At 38.3% G+C, this 24,412-nt stretch overlaps 1 protein-coding gene and 1 long non-coding RNA gene across 3 annotated transcripts; one reads left to right on the plus strand and one right to left on the minus strand.

Annotated features, from left to right (window-relative positions):
* Nucleotides 1-2,013: 2,013 nt before the first annotated feature.
* LOC123647944 lies at nucleotides 2,014-18,837 on the minus strand. Of its 2 annotated transcripts, none has more exons than XR_006738441.1 (3): nucleotides 18,770-18,837; nucleotides 17,400-17,451; nucleotides 2,014-2,196 (listed from the first exon to the last, which is right to left on the minus strand). It is a non-coding gene; the product is annotated as an uncharacterized LOC123647944 (long non-coding RNA). The 2 variants fall into 2 exon arrangements; XR_006738440.1 differs by lacking the exon at nucleotides 2,014-2,196 and adding an exon at nucleotides 4,660-4,801.
* On the plus strand, nucleotides 7,821-8,559 carry LOC123647943 (peptidyl-prolyl cis-trans isomerase A-like). Its single transcript, XM_045565589.1, has one exon. It carries the CDS (start codon nucleotides 7,860-7,862, stop codon nucleotides 8,352-8,354), a length of 495 nt encoding a protein of 164 aa, XP_045421545.1. The 5' UTR covers nucleotides 7,821-7,859; the 3' UTR covers nucleotides 8,355-8,559.
* Nucleotides 18,838-24,412: the final 5,575 nt, after the last annotated feature.

Below are 24,412 nucleotides of genomic sequence, written 5' to 3' on the forward strand. Positions count from 1 at the left end.
GTACCTGAGTCCCATTACAGTTAAACAGATGATAATTCTTCATATTATACATGTAAATGAACTGAAAGAATATGGATGTCATTATCAGGTTAATTTCATTTTTTAAAGAACGATTTATTTGGGTAAAGAACTTTTAACTCTCAAAACACCAAACTTTGGAATGATAATATTTGTGTTTGATATGGGAAATACTAATTCTACAGAATAATGTATCTTCTGCATACTGGATCAATTTGTCTCTCTCAAACACAAAAGATATATAACCTCACTCTGACCTTTTAAAACAAATAGCAGTTTTCATACTTGTGTTTTTCCAAGGGAATCTCTTATTCTCTGACCCCCTATGTATTAGTTCATCGTGTCAGGGCAAACTGCAGACTCAAAGACAAAAGTGAGCAGATAAATATGTTGAAACTGGAAGACTTTCTTTGCTGTCAACTGTTCTACTGAGAGGAGAAATCAACAAAGGAAGCTGTTTGGTTGAACATAAATATTCAGCTAAAGGCAAGATTACATTCAAGCTATTTTATTCATTTTCTTAAACCTGTTATGTTTCACTCTGTTATTATAAATGCAGACAGGTAGAAACCTGCAAACTCAAATTGTGAGGCAATTGTAAAGGTGACAGAAGTCTTTGTTAGATTCTTAAAGCAGATTGGCCCGTCTTCCTCTAGTGTCTATCCACCAGACAAGTAGTTGTGATTGCTTTACAGATATTAATTCCTGCAGGGAAGTTACTCACTCTGATTGAAAAGTCTAATGTGATTGGGCCCCAAATAATCATGGCCAGATGCCAAGTGAAATTTCCCTTAAATACGAACATCTTGCCCATTTCCACAATCCCAGACAAGGGTCGCTTTAATCTATTCCCCACCCACTTCATCCTTCTGCTAGTCAGAGCAAAAGCCCTTGCCTTGCCTCCTCTCTAGTTGTTTTTTCTAGCCTGTATTTCTTACCTGGCTGTAGGTTTGTGGCCAGTATTTAGTGGCTGAAATGTAGACTGATGTAGCAGTGCTTAGATCTGCTCAGCTTGCAGTTTTAAAGATTTTTAATCCAAAAATGATTAACTTCTTTGTATACATAGAAATTGCTCCACTTTTTGGCTAGTCACACAGAATAGAAGAAGAAAGAGAGGAGCAACGGAAAAAGAAGGTGTACCTGGAAGATGCCCACCATGAAGCCTGTCTTTGATCCCAGACCCTCCTCTAACTTCACAACTTTTTCACTCTGAGGTTGGAAATGGGCTTAAGTCTTCTCTCTCCATTATTTTCCTTGTGATTTATTTTTTTTAAAGAATCAGTTTACCTATAACAGATTGTAAACAAAAGTAAGATTAAAATCAAGAGAAGGAAAGTGTGATGATTCACGTATGTATAATATTATAAAGTGATGAGAGTATGCTAAGCCTTAAGGTAAGTGTGTATCAGTATGTCAGTCATTTTCTTTCATTAAAAAATGCATTTACTTTTCTCCATTTCACTGGTTCTTAAAAAAAAGGAAAAAAATTAAAAAGATGAAAGAATGCGTTTACTGATGACCCACATAACGCCAGGCACTGAGTTGAAATAAAGATCTCACTGATTATTACATTCTATCTCACCCAAACTTAGAAAAAAAGGTAATCTGAAGTTCTACCTGCCACTTGTATTTATTTGTTTTATCTCACAGAAAAAGTTTTTCATTTTCTTCCTTTTACTATTACAAAAGAATATTTCCTATGCTTTCAAAATCTTCTTAGAATGGTTCATTATGTAATTATTTCTCACACTATGGTGCCTGCTGGGATGGGACTGCCATCCAGGGGCTTACGGTCTGCTCGGGCTGATAGAGTGGTCAAAATATCATAATCTAGTATTGCAATCATGCTTCCAATTTCCAATTGAGTTTTTTACATAATAAGTAACAATAACCACTATTTTCTTATTTTTTTTCTGGTTACTAATGGCCAACATTAAAGAGGTATGTTAGCACAGATAACACAAAATATTGATAGTCAAAATATTTCCATTTTAATTTTTTTCTTTTAATTACAATAGAACATGAATTAAGCTATCTTTGTTTTATAATATTTCAAATTATAATATTTCCAATTAGTGAAAATAGGTGTTTTTCCCTGGTCATATGACAGTTCTCTGGGCCCAGGAGTAGGAATGGCTGCTTCGTGGCACACTGCTGAAAGCACTGGAGCAAACAAAGCTGAAATGGAGAGAAATTTATATGGGTAATTAGGCTGATGAGTGAGGACCAAATAGTGTCAAATAAATAATTTAATTCTAACCTTTTCCATTAATGTTAAAAAGCTGGGGGGTGGAGAGGTTTTGGCCATTTCCTTTTGATACCCATAAATCACAAGGGTTGCATTCAAAATTTCTGTTATCCATCTAGGTTTACAAAATAGCTCAGGGGTTAGATTAGCAACAAAAGATTTGAGAATATAACTGAGGATTTTGACTCCTAATGTCATGTTCTTTCCACTGCAATGTAATATCCTGATTTTCAGCAAGAGATCTTTTGCAGAAAGAAAATTTTTCATAGGACAATGAGGCAAATAATAGAATCTATTATGGAATTATTAATAGAATCCTTTGGTTTTGGTCTTCAAGGTCCAAGAGTGAGAAGCTGTCACAAACAGCCAATTTTCAGCAGAGACATGTGGAGTAGGAAGCAATGTCTCTCTCTTCTCCCCTGTCCTCCCCTGGGCCAAAATGTACCCATGATTCTCTCATTTCAATATTGGTTTTGAAGGCAGAAGCAGCACTTGCAGAGTGAGTGGATATTCACAGATGCACTGCTCTTCTTTTTAGCACCTGCCCAATCTGAAATCCAGAGTAATTAGAATCCTGATCTCTGGATCAAACCAGAGGGTTTATAAACAACTTTACATGAAAAGAAAGGCTAAGCTGATCAATGACTTTTCTAAGTCATTTCATAACGTATGCTACAGTCATAGGACAAAACCTGACAAATTTAAATGCAACTTGCTTTCAAAATTAAAACCACAGTGAGATATCATTCCACCCCGTTAGAATGGCTATTATCAACAAAGATGAAAAAATAACAAATCTGGCAAAGATATAAAGAAAAGGGAGCTCTTATACACTGTTGGTGGGAATGTAAATTAGTACAGCCAGTATGGAAAACAGTATGGAAGTTTCTCAAAAAATAGAAATACCATATGATCCAGCAATCCCACTACTGGCTATTTATTCTAAGGATATAAAATCAGTATGTTGAAGAGATATTTTCACCTCTATGCTTGCTATGTCACTATTTACAATAGCCAAAATAAGAAATCAACCAAATTATTCATCAATAAATCAATGGATAAAGAAAATGTGGTGTATTTATACAATGGAATACTATTCAGCCTTGAAAAATGAAATTCTATCATTTGCAGCAACATGGATAAGCCTATAGTACACTATGTTGAGTGACATAAGTACTTGTGTAAAAAATAAATAATACTGATTAACTCCAGTGAGAATGGCCTTTATCAAAAAGTCCCAAAACAGTAAATGTTGGTGTGGATGCAGAGAGATAGGAACACTCGTACACTACTGGTGGGACTGCAAGTTAGTACAACCTCTGTGGAAAGTAATATGGAGATACCTCAAAGAGATACAAGTAGAACTACCATTTGATCCAGAAATCCCATTATTGGGCATCTACCCAAAAGAACAAAAGACATTCTATAAAAAAGACATCTGTACTAGAATGTTTATAGCAGCACAATTCACAATTGCAAAGATGTGGAAACAACCCAAGTGGCCATCAATATGTGAGTGGATTAATAAAATGTGGTATATGTATACCATGGAGTTCTACTCAGCCACAAAAAACAATGGTGATCTAGCACCTCTTGTATTACCCTGGATAGAGCTGGAGCCCATTCTACTAAGTGAAGTAGCCCAAGAATGTAAAAACAAGAACTACATGTACTCACCATCAAATTGATATTAACTGATCAACGCTTACATGCACATATAGTAATAACATTCATTGGGTGTTGGGCAGGTGGAAGGGAGGAGGAGAGGATGGGTATATACAGACCTAATGGGTGTGGTGCATACCATCTGGGGGATGGACACACTTGAACCTCTGACTCAGGTGGAGCAAAGTTTACTCAGATAACCTAAACATTTGTATCCCCATAATGTACTGAAATAAAAACCAGAAAGAAGTCAGGTACAGAAAGATAAACACTGCATGATCTTATTCATATGTGGAAGCTAAATAAGTTCAAGCTCATAGAAGTAGAAAGTAGAACTGTGGTTGCGAGAGGCTGGGAAGGGTAGGAAAATTAGAGAGAGGTGGCTAAAGTGTACAAAATTACAGGGAGATAGGAGAAATAAGTTCTATTGTTCTATAGCACTGAAAGTTGACTATAGTTAACAATAATTTCTTGTATATTTTCAAATAGCTAGATGAGAAGATTTTGAATGTCAACACAAAGAAATGATAAATGTTTTATGTGATGGATATGCTAATTACTTTGATTTCATTATTACACATTATATATGTGTATTGAAATAACACTTTCTACCCAATAAATATGTACAATTCTTACATGTCATTTAAAATTTTTAAAAATTTAAAAGCTTGCTTTTAGATATAATTATAAAATATATCAATAATTAGTTGATGAAATTAGTAATGTAATAAGGAGATCAGAAATTGAGTTTTTTAATTAATAATGGAAATCACAGAAAACACTCCGTTCCATGAAAGCATTTAACACATTTTTCTTCTTTTCTGGGAATGATGGATGACAGCACCAGAACTTCAAGAAGCAGAGGTAATGCTGTGAAAAACAATCAATTAGAAGGGTCAAATTAAGCCATCAATCACTTACATCTAGATAGCTACATTAACATTTATAATCTGATAAAAGTTTTGCCTCTCCATCTGGTACCTATAAGTTATATTCACAATACCCAAATTTTGTGCAGTGTTCAGCTTCAATTTAAAATAATTTGACATTAAATTGGCAAGGGTGTGGTAGGTGATGACTGAAAGGTAAAACAGTACTAGCCAGAGGGTAAAATTAAATTTGAACCAGAGCAACAGCATCATGTTATAAATATGCTTAAAATTCAAAGTCTTTGTCCTTACCAAATGATTTAGGAAACTATGGAAATTCTACAGAGATAATTAAAACAAAATAAAGAGAAATCAAAAAGCATCCTTTGATTTGAGGGATCCAGAAAATGCATATAAGGATTTTTGGTTTGGTTTTGTCTCAAATTATCAAAATATAATTGCTATAGATTCACCACTTTACTTGTGTGTCTCTGGGGTCTCCAGAATAAAAGTACACCATTTAGAAACATGTTTGTAGAACAGCTAGAGTGCATTAAGTATAGTCTATACAAACACAAACATCCACCACATTTCCTTCCTTGTTCCCACTCCTTTTTTGAGAATATTTGGAATTTTAATTGGCAATTATTACTTTTTAAAAAAAAATCAAACATTATGTAGACTTAACTATAAGTTTTAGAGTTTTCCTTGCTCAATTACTATTTTTTAATCTATGGATTTTTCTAGTATCCATTTTTTTTGTTTTTCTAGAGCCTCTTCTCTAGTAATTCTTTTGGAGAAATTTGTGGGTGGTAACCTTCATAAATCCTTGCAGGTCTTAATAATAGTTCACATTCTTGGTTCAAAATTATTTTGACACAGAAGTATTGAAGAAGTTTCACTATCTTGCATTCAGTGTTGCTGATGGAAAGTCAATATAACATATTGATGTAGCACAAAGTAGTAGATTCTTGAGTTTAATGAGAGTCAAAGTGGTAAAGGAGTTTAGGGTATTTTGGGGAGTGATTAATCTGGGCAAGGAGGGAGAAGTGGAAAAAAGGGAGCAATTGAGAGTTTGAAAGTGGTAGGGTCAATGGATTGAGAGCCTCAGCAAGGTCAAAACATATTAATAATTAGAGCGAGGATACAGAGTAGGTATAATAGCTAATTTTATGTATCAGTTTGGCTGGGCCACAATGTCCAGATACTTTGTCAAACATCATTCTGGATGTTTCTGTAAGGGTGTGTTTGCAAGAGATTAACATTTAAAATCAGTGCACTTTGGGTAAAACAGGTTGCCCTCCATAATGTGGGAGGACCTCATCCAATCAGCGGAAGACCGAATAAAACAAAAGACTGGCCTCTCCCTAGCAAGGGCAAATTTCATCAGCAGATGACCTTTGGACTTGTACACCAACAATGGCTCTTTCCTGAGTCTCCAGCCTGCCTGCCTACCCTGCACATTTTGGACTTGCCAGCCTCTAAAGTCACAGGAGATAATTCCTTAAAATACCTCTCTCTCTCCCCCTCATCCCCTGGTCCCTTCATACACAACACATACACACACACACACACACACACACACACATTTTGTTCATTTTGTTGGTCCTATTGCTCTGGAGAACCATGACCAATACATTAAGGGAATTGGAAGCACAAGAGGTCATGGTCAGAGGGTGAAACTGAAGACTTTTATTAAATTTTCTGAATGAATATATGTATTCTCTGGTAGGTTGAAAGCATTACTGATAATTTTCTAAAATGCTTAACCCATTCACAGAGTGTATTAAAGCATAGGGAGAATATAGCCATTCATGGTATCTCTGTTCATTAGGATATACTTAATGTTAAGCCCTGTTCTTAAAGATATACTCCAGTTGATAAAAATATTAATTAGATAATAGTGATAGAAACTGTGATAATGATGATATTAGTAGCCATAGTGATATTAAGAGCAAACAATAACAAGTGTCTGTGTCAGGTTCTTTGTTAAGCGCTTCATGTACACTAAGCTACAATAACTATGAGATAAGTAAGCTAGTTAGCTCCTTTTTAGGAATGAAGAAACTGAAGCTTATACAGTTTACCAAATTGTCCATGGCCGTACAACAACTAAGTGGTGATTTGGTGCTTGAAACCAGATCTGTTTCATCACACCACTTACCTCCGTGTATTTTTAACTTAGACACTAATGTAGAATAATCCAGAATCTCTGCCTCTTTCTTCTTTCTTATTCCTTTTGATAATATCTTGTCCAGGTGTTATTCTGTCCCTCAGTCTTTTTCCTGGACTCTAATGACGCTGTGTCACTAATTCGATGTTTATCCCTGGACAATTTATATCACTGCCTCCCCCCACCCCCAGACCTCATTGTCTTCTTCTACAGTGTGAGAAAATTGGCCAAGATTACCTCCGTGCCCCTTCCTGCCCCTCATTTTGAGAGACTGTGCATTTCTCTAACATTTACTTCAGTAGTTGTCTTAGTCTTCTATTACTGTGTAACAAATTATCACAAATTTAGCAGCTTAAAACAACATCAATTTACTGTCTCAGTTCCTGTGAGTCATGAGGTCAGGCCCAAAGTGACTGGATTCTCTGCTTAGGGCTTTACAAAGCTGAAATCAAGATGTCACCTGGAGCTATGAGCTCATCTGAGGCTTGGTTCCCTTTCAAGCTCATGGGTTGTTGGCAAAACACAGTTCCTTGTGATTGTAGACTGAGATCCCTCTTTTCTTGCTGGCCAGCAGTTGGGGATGGTTCTCAGCTTGTTAAGGCCACCTGCAATCCCCTGATATGTGCCCTCTCTACCATAGCAGTTTGTGTCTTTAAGGCCAGCAGGAGAAGCTCTCTGACTTACCTCTCTTTCTTCCCATATCAGGCCTACCCACACTCAAAGAAAGGAAATTACATATAAGATGTGCAAATCAGAGGGCAGGAACCTTGAGAGCCATCTTAGAATTCTGCCTACCACAGTAGTACAAACATCCCAGTGTTTGCTCTAATTTAAAATAATCGGCTTTGCAGACGCTACTGCTTCTCGGAGTCTCCCGCTACTAACCATGGTCAACCCCACCGTGTTCTTCGATATCGCGGTCTACGGCGAGCCCTTGGGCCGCGTCTCCTTTGAGCTGTCTGCAGACAAAGTTCCAAAGACAGCAGAAAATTTTCGTGTTCTGAGCACTGGAGAGAAAGGATTTGGCTATAAGGGTTCCTGCTTTCACAGAATTATTCCAGGGTTTATGTGCCAAGGTGGTGACTTCACACGCCATAATGGCACTGGTGGCAAGTCTATCTACAGGGAGAAATTTGATGATGAAAACTTCATCCTGAAGCATACAGGTCCTGGCATCTTGTCCATGGCAAATGCTGGACTCAACACAAACGGTTCCCAGTTTTTCATCTGCACTGCCAAGACTGAGTGGTTGGATGGCAAGCATGTGGTCTTTGGCAAGGTGAAAGAGGCCATGAATATTGTGGAAGCCATGGAGTGCTTTGGGTCCAGGAATGGCAAGACCAGCAAGAAGATCACCATTGCTGACTGTGGACAGCTCTAATAAATTTGACTTAAATGTTTTATCTTAACCACCAGACCATTCCTTCTGTAGCTCCGGAGAGCACCCCTCTACCCCATTTGCTCGCAATATCCTGTAATCTTTGTGCTCTTGCTGCAGTTCTTTGGGTTACATATTTTCCTTATTCCTCTCCACATCTAGCTGGATTGCAGAGTTAAGTTTATGATTATGAAATAAAAGCTAAGTAACAAAAAAATAAAAAATAAAAAAAATAAAATAATCAATAAAGTAATCATCTTGCATAAATGTTTGCCAAAGACACTCAACATGTTGACAAAACTCAGATCCTAGATAGATAGATGGATAGATAGATAGATAGAAGCAGGGAGAGATTTATTTTAAGGAATTGGCTCACACAATTTGGGGAGCTGGCAAGTCCAAAATCTGTAGGGCAGGTCGGTAGACTGGAGACCCAGAAAAAGTTGATATTGCAATCTTGAGTCCAAAGGTAGTCTGGATACAGAATACCTACTTCCCTAGGGGATCTCAGTCTTTTATTCTTAAGGCTTTCAACTGATCAGATAAAAGGATTACCACATTAAGGAGGAGGGTAATTTGCTTTACTCAAAATCTACTGATTTATATGTTAATCTTCTCTAAAAAATATCTTTGCAGCAACATCTAGACTTGTTTTTGACCTAACAACTGGGTACCACAGTCTAGCCAAGTTGATACATAAAATTAATTATTATGGCCTGTATACAAAAAGGTGACACCAACTTAAATTTTAGCTAATTGCATAATCTACAGAGTGGAGTCCCCACATTATAAGATTTTTTTTTTAAGTGCCAGCCGCTCATTAATAGACCATAGTATAGTATTATTTTTTCTTTTCTTAAAAATATTTTTTTTCAAGGAAGCAAACAAAAATAGAGAATAATATGCCAAATGCATATTTCTCTACCACCAAGCCCTACAGACATTTGAAAGCTTGCCAATCATACTTTAAGTTTCGGTTTTGTTTTTAAGAAATGAAACATTATAGATACTGTCAAGGGCAGCAATGTGCCCTACTGACTATTATGAATCTGGCAAATCTATTATCTTTCCCATTCCCGCTTTTATGATATTAAAATATATGTATATTCATATATAATACATAGCTTTGTTTTACAGATTTTCGAACTTTCCTTAAATGGTATTCTGTTGCATGAAACTGTGTTGGTTGTCTGTTGCCACAATAATGCTATATGACAAACTACCCCGAAAAACCACCCTGAAACTGGATGGTTTACAATAAGCCTTTGTTGTCACACTCATGTGTCTGCAGGCCAACAGAATTTTGGTTAATCTAGGTTAGGCTCAGCCAGGTCACTGTGCCAAGTAGGCTGTGGGTCATCTGGGCTTGGTTGTGTTCATGTCTGCTTCATGTGTGTTGTTCTGGATCCTCGCTGAAGAGGTAGAGGCTGCTTGGGCCTCGCTCATCTCACAAAAGATCACTAGACTATCGGAGGGTGGAAAGAAGGAGGTAAGGCCTCTGCCCTCTGATGCAACAGCCATGCAGTCACTTCTGCCCACTTTCCATGAACCAAAGCCAATGACGTAGCTAGACCAGTCAATGAGGTAGGGAAACACAATCTGCCAGTTCTGGTGGAAGATGGTATGAAACCACCTGGCAAAAAGCACAGGGAATATGTGAAGAAGTAAAAAACTGACTCAATGTAACACAATATCATCTTGCAATCTGATTTTTTCCAATCATTGTGATTTAGAAGGCCACCCATTTTATACATGCTGTTCTTGTGTGTTCATTTTATATTGCTCTATTGAACCCCATTGTATTAAGACACCAATCAATTTTCAATTCTTCCTTCACACATTTCCTCAGGAAAGACTTTTCTGATAACTTTTCTGACAACTCCCCCCAATACCTCCTTGCTCTGTATAAATCAGGTCCCTTCATGAGGCATTCACATAGCAAGCAGTACTTTTCTTTATAATGCTTGTTATTATTTTTAATTGTACTTTATTTCAATTATTTGGTTAATTTCTCTCTTCCCCACCAGACCAGAAGCCACATGAAGGACACGACCATGTTTACTTTCCTCACTATTTTGTCCTCAGTGCCTAGCACAGAAGAGATCAAAAAATACTTGCTGAATGAAGAATATTTCTATGTAAACATTTCTAAAACCATAATTTTGATAGCATCACTGTTTGTGGCTGTGTGTGTTGGTGAAACTTGTGGGAGACAGGATTTCTAAGTCAAAACCCCTATCAGGAAAAGCAGGAAACTGGAAGTTGCAATACCAACCCTCTGACTTGGGAGCTGCAACAATGCTGACATCCCTGCAGTCAGTAGCAGCCACTGCATTTCTGTTCTCCGCCAATAAAAACCTAAGAGTGTGTATTAATGGGGCTCAAGGTTATTTTCCTTTGAGAGAATTAATTGATGAAAGGTTAAATAAAGCCACAGGTTTTTACTTAAAGGAAACAGATAAAATGAAGAATTACTTTAATTATGAGCACGGTGTCAAAAGAAATGTTTCCCAAATTAATCTTTTTGGGGAGTGAAACAAATCTCAGTATACTTCATTTTAACTTCTCTAAAAAAATGGAGTCAGGGGACACTCTGCCTAATAGTCCTCTTATACACACACACACAGCGCATTCAAGTCAGCTCCCACTTAGATTAAAATAAACAACATGAATTAATTACAGTCATTAAAGCTTTTCTTTCCAAGGTGTTTGCTTTTAATAGATTGGTTTTCCCGTGGTAGATGTGGAAGCCACCCCTTTCTGGTTAAAGGCAAATGGCACTCTAGTGAGTGACTGCAAAGCCTTTGTCCCCTTCCCCCTACCACCACCACCCAGTGCCCCACATCCTAGAGGTCAAGCGTGAGAAATAGTACACATCAAATTGTGTCTTCTAAAGGGAGCACAACTGAAATGCTCCTTGAGAAAGAAGGCAGAACATTTTTGGAATGGCTTGACTGTTAACATCTTTTCTTCATCTATCAAAATTCTCCTACTCATGTTCATGGAGTTTCTGAGTATTGTCTGAAGGCTTTTCAGAGTTGAAAATCACTCCAATCTCAGTAGTAGGATAAGATTTAAAGGAATGGAGGAGGTGTCCTGCTGATTTCTTTCTTCCCTTCAACATCAACAAGTAAGAAAACCTCAAGAAAGACCTTTTTTCTTAGAGGTCAGTGGGTTTGTTTCCCTCTCGTATCCCTAAGGGAAATGGGGAGGGGGGAGGATAATAAAAATAAGAGGGAGTAGGGGATTTTTGGAAAGAGGGAGGGAGACATGGCTCTAAGACTGAGAACAGTAAATGCAGGATAAAATTGTCAGGATTTACATAGCTGCCTCCAACTAAATGCCATGAGCTCTGTATGATGACATTGTGATGGTCCTGCAGTCTGAAACTGGGAAACAAATAGCAAGGAAAACCAGTGGGTGGGAAAATTTGAGCTTTCCCATACAATAAGCTTTCATGGCCAAGAGCCAAAATCTTTCAGCGTTTTGCAAGTCATCTTCAGAACAGCTATGCTTTTTGTTTGTTTTTAACTTTACATACTTAGGAAGATTTTCTGGAGGTTCAAGAAGAAAGTTCACCATGTGTTGGCCTTGCCTGATGTGATTTACGATAAGTGGTATCCCTCTGCAGTGTTTAATGACACTTGGATAAAGCACACTCATGAGAATACAGGACAACTTCATAACGACCTCATACAGTACTGAGCAGTTGTGCAAGGAATGCGAGGTCTGTGAGCAATGACAGAATACAAGAGCAGGAGAGTTCCTGAGAATGAATGGCTAATCCTAAAGCTGGCTGTAACAAGTCAGCAGGAGATAAAATGCTGAAAGAAGCCGGTCCTGTATCTGTATTCCTATCTAAGCCGAGGAGGCCAATCATACAGGAAAACAACTGACCAGGGGCTGGAAAGGGAACACTGTGTCCTTTCTCCCTTCCCACATGCAAGGCAAATGGGCAAAGTCTTAGAAATAAGTAAGGAATAGACATTCCCTGCTCACTACATACGACCCAATAGTACTGACACTGAGCATCTCTTTTGGTGGTTTGCTCAGGGTCGATTAACCATTAGAGGCTCTACAGCATTGAAAATATCATGAGGTCTTCCCCACCGATAATCAGAATAATACCTAAAGAGTGAAACACAATTTGCAGGAATGCTAAAATTAAAAGCGCTTCTTTCTAGATGTTTTGATTGCTAAATCCCGGATGAGTTCTTTGGAGCTTAACTTTTCTTATTGGGATGGGGCTGGTGGCTTGGCTTTGATGGTTCCCTAACCCTAACCCTAACCCTAACCCTACCCATACTGAGTCCGCCTGCTGCTGTATCCGCCACTGGCCTCCTCCAGGGCCTCATGGAGGCTGGAAAGGGCAGAGGCAGAAGGGCTGCGACTCAGATACAGAGCTTGCGTGGATCCCTGCGGAAAGCCCTTCCGAAGCCCCTTCCCTCTGACGAGGCCTCCCTGGCAGGGAGGGCACATAGGCACCCTCTTCCTCATCGCCCGCTGCAGCATGTAAGGCGGGTGGGCGAAGGCCTAACTGTGGCAGCGTCGTCGTGGTCACTTTGCAGTTTAACTCCCAGGCCGCGCAGTAACACCACTGAAGGGAAAATGTCTGTGGTTGAGATAATCATAGGCTTTCTCCTCTAATACCAGCCTGCCCTGCCAAAGTGTCAGCAGCACAAAAGGCCCCAGTATTCTTCCTCCATCACAGAGTAAGTGGCGCATCCCCCTGCCACTTGATTCCCAGCCCCTTGTCTGGACAGGACGCAGCTGGGTTTTCATCTGACAAGGGGTGGACTCAAGCTGATTACTTTTGTTTGGCCTTCATTGAAGACAACAGAGCAGGAGGTATTTTACATTTTGTCTTGTGTTGGAGGTTCCCAATGTGGGATAATGCAAGAAAATTTCTCAGGGCAAAAGCTAACTAGCAACAAAAAATCACAAACAATTTTTTTTTAAAGGATCGTTAAGAAAATTACCCAGAATTTTATGCAGAAAGCATGCATTGCGTGCATTATCAGAAAAATAAAACTACATTGAGAGGGGGAAAAAAAGAGAAAATTACCTGAATATTTTAAGTAATTCTCTTAAGGATTAATCATTTTTTTCCTCCTCCCTCTCTCCTTGGCAATCTCTTCTTCCCCCATGGCCCCAGCTTCCACCTATAGGCTGGCTGTTCCCAAAATCTATATCCTCAGCTCAGTCTATTACATGAGCCTCAACCTTACATATACTCAACTGATTACTTGGCATCTCAACTTGTATACATCACAGCCTCTTCAAATTTAACATCTCACACACTGAAATTCTTTCTTCTTTCATGACCTTTCCCAAATTTTCACCTCCCTCTAGATTCTTTCCTCATTAATCATGCAATGAATTACCATTCCCATTGTTGAAGTTATCCTATATCTCCCTTCATTCTATCGATTTTTTTCAGTATTATAATAGCTAACTTTTCGGAGCACGAATTCTGTGTGAGACACTATTCTAATTGCTTTATATGTACTATTTCATTTAACCTTCACAACAATTCCATGAAGTAAGTGCTATTATAGCTCCCACTTTACAGATGAAGAAACTGAGGAACAGGGATATTTTGTAAGTCGCTATATAACATCATACAACAGGCTAGTATGGGATCAAGAATTTAGACCCCGGCTGATTGGCCCCAGACCCTAAGCTCTTAAACCCAGTGCTTTATTGCTTTCTAAAATTATATATTTATACACATTACCCTCCATCACCACAGATGCCACTTAGAGAAAGTTCTGACCATGATGTATCTAGATGGTCCATCCTCCAGAATTAAGTTCCTAGAGCAAAAATGTTTTCTTGTCACCCTTTTGCTTAATTTCAGTGGATTCCTAGGAATGATTTTGAACTTATTATTTTCTCAACGGGTCACTTTCACAGACGCAATGTGCACATGTTTTGTTTTGTCGGGTCCAGCAAAGGCTAATGCTCTGACAGCGACATCTATCACACAGAACACTGAATGCAGGGGGTCAGGAGATGGTGAGACAGTGGTGCAGGTTGCTGCAGGTAACCTAAGTGGCCTAGAGAAATGGCAGGTTGGGCCAAAGAAAGCACACGTCCACGGAACATCAGAAAATTTTTCCTTCTTCATGTAATCGGGGAAGGATGCAGTTGTACTCAAACCATGACCAAGAAAACTCTGCAGTAACTACAGATGCAAGATTACTCCTTTAGTGTGCCACCAGAAATTTCAGTCTGCAAAACTACGTAAGAAACTCACACACATTAGGAAAGATGGATCTAGAGGATAAAGTTCAAAGCCATTGTCACGTCAACAATGCAATCTGTCATTGGATGGTGGCTCCTGTCTGTAATCCCAGCTATCAAGAGACTGAGACAGGAGGATCATTTGAGGCCAGAAGTTCAAGAACAGCCTGGTAGACAGAGCAAGACCTTGTCTCTAAAAAATAAGTGAAAAAAAAAAAAAACAACAAAAATTAGCCAGGTGTGGTGGCACTTGTATAGTACCAGCTGACAGGCTGAGGCAGAATTGCTTGAGCAGAAGTTCAAGGCTGCAGTGAGCTATGATTGCACCACTGCACTCGAGCCTGGGTGACAGAGCAAGATCCCTATCTCTAAAAAAAAAAAAAAAGAAAAAAAGCATACCAGAAAACTCACGATGGCTTTTGTCTATTCTCTGGTCTCATCTACTTTCTCTTCACCCCATACTGCAGCTGTGACCACTTTGTGTTCCAAGTGCTCTTTCCTCTTTCATGCCTGATGTTCCATTACCTTTAACTAAGATGCCCTTTCTTATCTTGTCTTTCTGGAAAGCCTGTCTTTGTTTTTTATGGTTCAGTTCAAAGATCGTCTCCTTTGCCACCGCTTCCCTTACTGGGTAGATGAGCTGCTATTCTTCACTATGCTATATTCATATACTCACCTGGTGCACATCCTCTCATAATGTATAACACATAATATTGTAATTAATACTTTATTCTTCTGTCGCCCTCTCTAGACTGTGAGTTCCTTAAACGTAGGGTCCTAGCCCTGGCCATCCACTACATAACACATGGCAGGTGCTCTATAAACATTGGAATGAGGGATGGAATACTGTTTCTATACTGTTTAGATGATCAGGTCACAAATGTGGCTTTGTTTTGGCTGACCTCTCTGGATAGTATGTTCTCTTTTACTTTGTCATTTTTATGTCAGGAAGGATAAAACATCAGAAAGCCTTATTTCAGCTAGTTGTTACCTTTTGCCCAGCTAACATGCAAATACCTATTATAAAAACTTCCAGTAAAGGGCCAATACCTTTTAGTTGAGATACTTTAATGGAATCTCAGGGTAAAGGAAAGGAGTTTTTCTGTGCCAGCAACTTAATGTGTTCCTGTTTTAGCTATCCTGCCAGAGATTGCAATTCAGGAACCAATCTCAAGCTGAGCAGAGGAAAAAATGAGATGCTTCGTGAAAATGGCCAAATGTCATCACCAGTTATTTTGTGAGAGGAGCTGTGTCAGGAGCCATCCACATATAAAACGGACTTTTGTCAAATTCCAGCCATCTGCAGGTCATGAAATCTCACAGCGCTTATATCTCCTGTGGGAGCCTTTTCAGTTTTGTGCTTTTTCTGGCTCTAAGAAATACGGACACTTGTGATTTACTACTGGGCACTTAGAGGAATGGAATCATCTATTTCCTAAGAAACTCAAAGACTGAAATGAGAAATTCAGAAAATAAAAATATCTTCTATGTTAGAAAAGTATATACCAGAAAGCTTGAAAAGTAAGGGAAAAAATCCCATAGAATCTCTGGTTAATAAAATGTTGTGAATTTGTAAGAACCTGAAAATCTTTTTGTTTTCAGTATAATTTTTGGAATTTCTAAACGATGTTAGTTCCCTTTCTTGCCTTAGGAATTATAGTATAGTGACTATGTGATGGAGTATAATTCTAAATAAATATTATTAATTCCATTGAACGTATCTTTGAAGATTTAGTGTTTTGATGTTTGAGGTCACAGTATGATAACATAGAGAAAGGAACGCTGCAATGAAGAATTAAAGGGCTCCACGTTAGAAATGATAGAGTCCAGTTTTATCATTTTATCAATTCTGTACCGTTGAGCAAGTCATTTAACCTCCCAACGTTTCAGGTATTTCATCTATAAAATAAATAGAAAAGGTTATCCCTACCATTCTACTCCCTGTGTTTCTATCCCAGCTCATAAAATAAGAACTTAGTAACACTTCTTACCTCACAGGCAAGTCTTTGGGACTCCTATGGTTGGGATATGGTTTGTTTGTCCCCACAAAAACTCGTGTTGAAATGTGATCCCCATGTAGTAGCGTTGGGCCTAGTGGGAGGGGTCATGGGGGCAGATCCCTCATGAAAGGCTTGGTGTTATGCTGACAATAATAAGTGAGTTCTGGGTCTGGCTAGACAGGATTGGTTCTCACGGGAATGGATTAGTTGCCTCGAAAATGGGTTGTTATAAAGCAAGGTTCTGCCTCCTGTTTGGTCACTCGTTGCACGTGCCTGCTTCCCCTTGACCTTCTCTGGCATGTTTGACACGGCACAAAAGCGCTCACCAGAAGCCAAGCCGATGCTGAAGCCATGCTTCTCATACAGCCTGCAGAATTGTGAGCCAAATAAACCTCTTTTCTTTATAAACTACTCAACCTCACGTATTCCTTTATAGCAACCCAAAATGGACTAAGCCAGGTATTAAGCATCAGCTATTCCCTTTGCTTCTTACTTCTCATTCCCCCAGGAGGAAGGAATGACTTAATTGATTGAAGCAATTAGAGACAGTCGAACATCTATTAGTCTTGGTTTCTGGTTTTAGAAAGGATAATACATCAATTGTCACTATTTGTGTGTGTGTGTGTGTGTGTGCACGCGCACGCGTGCATGTATTTGTGGGTGGAAGACTATTATCTTTGTTGTCAATTATTCCAGAATCAAAAAGAAGGATAAATGATTAACTGGTAATCTCTGGCAATCCCAACATTAATACTTATTATAATGTCAGTTCCAGATCAAAATGACAGAATGAGCAACAAACCTCCCTTTGATCTCAGGACTCCATGGAAATCCCAGTGATTTTAAGATATCATCTAAAAATACAAAAAAAATTAATTTAATTAACAAAGAAGATAATTGGTGGGAGTTAACATCAGAACAGTGATGCCAACAAATTTTTGAAAGACAGAATGAGGATAAAAGCCTATTGAAATAGACCAGACCAAAATGCAGGTCCAAATCCACTAAGCACCAATTGCAGTGAAAATGGAGGTGGGAGTCAGCCTTCCCATTGGAAGAGCCAGATTAAAGTCAGCAAATAAGGCAGAAGGTGGAAATGAGAAATAGAGCAAATAGGAAGATTATCTGGAGGTCTATCAACCAAATAATTGCCCAGTGCTTCTTAGCTCTCCTACAGCCTGGTGGTGTAGGGAAACTGTTTGACACAGTGATTGAACTGGAAGGCTTCTATTGGGGTATAACAGTTTAAAACCCCTTGGTTCTAGCATTTAGGAAAACTGCAACCTGCAGCTGATGTCAATGTCACTCACACTGAAACGAAGCAGGTCATTTGGTATGCCCCTGCCCACATACATAAAACTGCCAGTCAAATTTCAATGCAGTGGAGGGGACTTTTTGGGAAAACACCTATTCACACAATGGCAGAGGAAAACTACACCAATCATCTAGAATAATTAGCTTCATTATTTATTTTTAAAAGTGGTTGGATAACAAAAAAATATATGGGAAAACCAGACTAACAAAAGAAAAAAAACCAAAATAATAAAACAAAAACTGTACAGAAAACAGAACAGAACGTAATAATAGTTAGAATTTATATAGCATTTATTTAGTGTCACACATTGTTTCAAGATCTTTATATATATTAACTCATTTATTCCTCATAACTATCTTACAAAATATGTATTATTACTATCCCTATTTAACAGATAAGAAAACTGAGGCACAAGAGAGGTACAGTGAGTTACTCATGGACCTATAGCTGTTAAGTGGTGGAGCCATAACTCTATCAAGGTCAGCCAGAGTTTGCTATCTTAATTAATCTGTCAATTTTAATTGGTATCCTAGTCATGATATGAGAAATCATTTCATTCATGTAATAAGAACAGAATGCAATTAAAAAGGAACAATCCAGCTACAATGAAGAGATCTTAGAGATTTAAAATATGACAGCAAAAATAGAAAAAATCAATAGTAGTTGGAGGACTGGGAGGTAAAGGTGATGTAATCTCAAAGGAAGTAGAGTAAAAAATTAGAAAATATGAGGGAAAAACAAAAATAAGAGACATAAAAGGCCAATCCAGGAGGTTTAATATCTAACTAAAAAGATCTCCAAAAAGAATGTGTGTGTGTGTGTGTGTGTGTGTGTATGGTGTGTGTTTTAACACTTACCATTATGCGATAAAATTTCAGAACACCAGGGATCCTAAAAGTCTTTGAAGAAAAATCAGGTCACCTATAAAGAAACAAAGATTAGAAACAAAGATTAGACTAGTCTTAAACATCTCAACAGCAAGGACTGGATATTAGAAGGTAATGCAGCAATTCCTTCTAGATTTTGATGGAGGATAATTTCCAACCTAGGCTCCTATACACAGCCAAAATATTATACATCAAAGAAAAGTTAAGATATTTGGAAACATGAAAAATAAAGATATAAGACTATTGACTTGCCATGTTTAAGACTATACTCAAATATACAGAGGATAGATGATTAAAGGGCAGACATGGAATCCAGGAAACAGACGTTCCATTGAAAAAGAGCAAGGAAGAGAAGTCCAAGGATGACAGGTCTGTTGTTGTCCTACAGAGATCTGCTCCAGATTGGAACAGGTGGAAAAATATATCAGGAGCTGGAAAAGGCAGGGGAAGAGGTTCATCAAACATGGTTAAAAGACTGGATAAGCTTGATGATAGAAGTTGATTAGGAACTCCAGGACAAATATGAAGCCCCAAATATTACATGATTTTGAGTAATTGATGCTGCGAAGAAAAGAGAGTCTACTTGACCTTGATCCCAAGAACAGTCTCTTTCAAATATTAATAACTTTATCAGTAGTCATCACTTGAACATACAGAACATAAGAAGTAATTCTTAGGCAGTGTAGTGAAAAATTTCTATACTGATATGATGTATAGGCCATTTTTTGATTTCTAAATTTTATAATCAACCTATAGACAAAGCATAGAGGCCTTACTTCTCATTACAGAACATAATATAAATACTAAAACTTTGATAATATAAAATTAAAGGTATAATCAGCAGAAAGTGGGAGAGGGAAAGGGGTAGGGAAAAGTGGGAGTACAGTGTACTAAAATCCTCCCTTATTTAGAAGGGGCTCCAGATACAGTTGAAACTAAAAATTAGAGATCTATAGAATTTAAAGTTACAAAGATAATCCCCACTTAAAAAATTAAAGTTATAATATAAGTAATATACATTTGAAAGAAAAAGAGGATACTGTCGGTGAGCTAAATTTTCATTCTTTGTAGCAGGCAGCCAATAATAGTATTTAAACTTTATAAATCAAAAAATAGATTTAAAGATCTATACTTTAGAGTTATAAATGTAACCATCTGGATAACTAAAAATAGAAATTTAAAATACGGTGCTTTTGAGGAGTAGGACTGAGTTGAGGGAGGGAGTAGTATACTTGCTCTTCAACATTAGCTCTATATTGTTTAATTTTTTAGCATTTGAGAGTATTACTTTGATTTTCAAAGGATACTTAAATTTTTAAATAACAATTCATCTGTGTCTATTTTACACTAGTGTGAAGATTGGATGGCATAATGGATTTCCTAAGGCATCACACACCTAAAGCAATATACAAAGCATCCCAATTAAGTACTACTATTATGAAAAATACTGGAAAACATGAGGTGCTATACAAATATTGTTTACTACAGGTAAGTAAGAAATACAGTGAAACCACAGGATTTGGAGTGCACTCATTTTGAGCCCTAGCTGTGAAATCCATGTATCCTCACTCTGCCTTCAGTTCTTTATCTGCAACATGGAGTCTTCACAGGAGTTAGGAACACAGACTTTAGAGTCTGACTGCCGGAGTTGAAATTACACCTCTACTGTTTACTGGCTGTGCGATCTTACGTAAATTACTGAACTTTTCTATGCCTCAATTTTCTCATTAGTAAAATGAGAGCAATGTGAAGATTAAATGAGTTAATGTCTATAAAGCCCCTAGAACACTGTATCCCTCAAAGTAACCCTATATACATTTGCTATTACTATTGCACAATAGTACTAAAAGACTTTTTCCAGTTCTTCGTATTATTTACTTACTTTTTCATATACGTAGGTGCCAGGAAATCCTAATACATGATAATTGAGCAATCTGCTTAGGTCACCGGCAAACCATGAAGTGCATAAACACCAAGCATAATTCAAGAAAAATACTGGGATTTATTAGAGACTGTGACCCAGAAACACACACAAGCTCAGGTCTTCATAGGTTAGCTAGGAACTGAACATTTGTTAAGTGCCTTCCCAAGACAGGACAGTGTTAGAGACCGTGAAGGCTAAAAATATGTAGAAGAATTGGCCATCAAAAAGTTTACAGATGCTCATGGGCCTAATCAACTTCTATCATCAAGTTTATCCAGTCTCTCAACCATTTATGGGGAGAAAACAAGCAAGCTGCTTCTGGAACCCCACAGAAGCTTGGCAGCTTGCTACAGAAAAGCCAAAGGGTGTGGTTGAACCCTAGCTCCCCCTCAATGAAGCTAATAATGATCCCTCAGGAGCATAGAGGAGAAAATCCCTCTTCCACTACCCCCCACCCACCCCAAACACACACTTTTACCCACACGACACAGGCTCACTTCCTTAGGCTCAGTGAAGGGGGTAATTGCTTCTTAAATGAGGGTAGCTTTTGAGTTCTCAAATACAGGAGATCTGCTTTGTGCATGTAGAATTGCCACAGCAAAGCTCTGTGAGGGGTATCCCTGTGAAGAAGTTGGAGTCTTCTTATGTCACATCTATTGTGTCCATTTCAAAATCCTGTTCCTCCCCACCCCAAACCCCTAACACACACACAGCCATGCCAAGGCATTATGGAGAGACTAAGGGGAAAAGTCCCTCTGGCTATATCAACTGCCTGGATCTCCTGGGTCTAAGTCACTTTCTTCCTTTATCTATGGGAAGAGAAAAATTATCTATTGGGAAAATCAATATAAGGAGACAATTGCCCTTGTATTGGTCAGAGTTCTTAAAAGCAGACAACAGAATCCATTTGAACTGGTGGAAGCTGGAAGGGATTTATTAGAGCACATTGAGGAGTTACAGAATCTCAAGAAGACCAGAAGGCACAGTCTCAGATGAGTGTCCAGGAATAACACCCAGCTTCTTGTCTCATCAGAAGGCTGGAAAAGGACCTGCTCAACCCAAATATCAAAAACAAGTCTTCTCTCACAATGAGGAAGCTACCCACGCCCCACACCAACCACAGGGCCATGCTCTACCAACCCAAAGCAGAAAGCCACTGGTACCATCACCAACCTCTATGGTCCTGCCCCAACCAAATACTGCCACTTGCTGCTTCCTCATCTAACTTATTTCTGGACCCATGACTCACATAGGCATGTCTGATCAGGAGACCAGAGGTTGCATGTCTTCACCTTTTTGGCAGAAGGGCTGATACATCAGCACTTTAGGTTTTATGTTGGAAAAGTAGAGGTCACTGTGTTGGGGGACCATCAAAATGTAGGAAAACTCAAATTCATAGAGACAGAAAGTAGAACAGAAGTAAGTAGGGGTTGGAGAATGAGAGTAATGGGGGTTTAATGAGCACGGAGTTTCAATTTGGGATGATTTGAAGAGTTTTGGAGACGAATAGTGCTGATGGTTGCACAACAATGTGAATGTACTTAAAAATTGTATGCTTAAAAACGGTTAAAATAGTAAACTTTATGTTATGTGTAGTCTGCCATAATAAAAAAATAAGAGAATCAAAACAAAAAACCCCACAAAATAGGTGCTTAAAGATACAGAGATAGTCATGAGAAATATTTACTACAGCTTCAATCTATATGCTTAATTGCCAAAATGAATGTATAGACATTTGAGAAAAATTGTAAATACTTTATTTAAGACACGCTGCACAGGTGGAATCCATCCTACTATAGAAAGATTGCCACAGAAGGAAATTCCACAAATTTCCTTTGTAAACCCTTCCAATATTTAACAACCCACATTATTAAAAAATTTTTCCTTATATCTAAACTAAATCCCTCTTGCTATTATCTAAAAACATTTCTTTGTTGCCCTCTTTGGTGGAGATGGAGAACAGCTGGCCAGCATTTTGCATATTTTGCCTTTAGGCCAAAATAATTCTAGTTGTTTTAACCCTTCCTGAAAGGCTATATTCTCTACCCTTTGACTCCATTTTCTTTTTTTTTTTTATTTCAGCATATTACAGAGGGTACAAATGTTTAGGTTACATATATTGCCGTTACCCCACCCAATCAGAGCTTCAAGCATGTCCATCCCCCAGACCGTGTGCACCACACCCATTAGGTGTGAATATACCCATCCCCTCCTCCCCCTCCCACCTGCCCGATACCCAATGAATGTTACTACTATATGTGCACATAAGTGTTGATCAGTTAATAACAATTTGATGATGAGTACATGTAGTTCTTGTTTTTCCATTCTTGTGATACTTCACTTAGTAGACTGGGCTCCAGCTCTATCCAGGATAATCCAAGAGGTGCTAGATTACCATTGTTTTTTGTGGCTGAGTAGAACTCCATGGTATACATATACCACATTTTATTAATCCACTCATGTATTGATGGATGCTTGGGTTGTTTCCACATCTTTTCAATTGTGAATTGTGCTACTGTAAACATTCGAGTGCAGATGTCTTTTTTATGGAATGTCTTTTTTCCCTTTGGGTAGATGCCCAGTAATGGGATTTCTGGATCAAATGGTAGTTCTACTTGTATCTCTTTGAGGTATCTCCATATTGCTTTCCACAGAGGTTGCACTAGTTTGCAGTCCCACCAGCAGTGTATGAGTGTTCCTGTCTCTCTGCATCTACGCCAACATTTATTGTTATGGGACTTTTTGATAAAGGCCATTCTCACTGGAATTAAGTGATATCCCATTGTGGTTTTGATTTGCATTTCCCTGATGATTAGAGATGTTGAGCATTTTTTCATATGTTTTTTGGCCATTAGTCTGTGTTCTCTTGAAAAGTTTCTGTTCATGTCCTTTGCCCACTTTTTAATGGGGTTGTTTGATTTTTTTTCTTGCTGATTTTCCTGAGTTCTATATAGAATCTGGGAAAATTGGATAGCCACATCTTCTGACTGAAACAGGATCTGCACTTCTCACCTCTCACAAAACTCAACTCACGGTGGATAACAGACTTAAACCTAAGGCATGAAACTATAAGAATTCTAGAAGAAAATGTTGGAAAAACTCTTATAATAAGACATTGGCCTAGGGAAAGAATTTATGAAGAAGACCCCAAAGGCAATCACAGCAACAGCAAAAATATTTAAATGGGACCTGATCAAATTAAAAAGCCTCTGCACAGCCAAGGAAACTATCACGAGAGCAAACAGACAACCTATAGAACAGGAGAAAAATATTGCATGCTACACATCTGATAAAGGGCTGATAACTAGACTCCATTTTCTTATATCTCTTCAGAATTGTCCTTCGATCTTCTCTGCAATTCCTTTCACATTTAGGGCCTAAGGACTGAGCAGTGTAAGAAAATTGACTCAATCCTTTTTCAATGTTCCCAACACTAATTCCTAATTTGTAAACAACATTGTTAGAAGTACTTGAATTTATACTGAGTCATAGTGAGTAAATTACATCCTGAGAACACTCATAATGAGAAGGAAATTACACTGCCGCCTCCAAGAAACAGGAACACTATTAAGTAGCAACAGGGAGTGGGAAGCAGTGGTGGAGAACAAACCATGGGTGTAGCGTGTGGACAACGAGATGTGTTGGGCATGAGTGCAGGGGGAGCAGGTCTACTTTCCTCTGTCCTGGGT

This window comes from Lemur catta, chromosome 12 (genome assembly GCF_020740605.2).
Source record: "Lemur catta isolate mLemCat1 chromosome 12, mLemCat1.pri, whole genome shotgun sequence".
NCBI lineage: Eukaryota > Metazoa > Chordata > Mammalia > Primates > Lemuridae > Lemur > Lemur catta.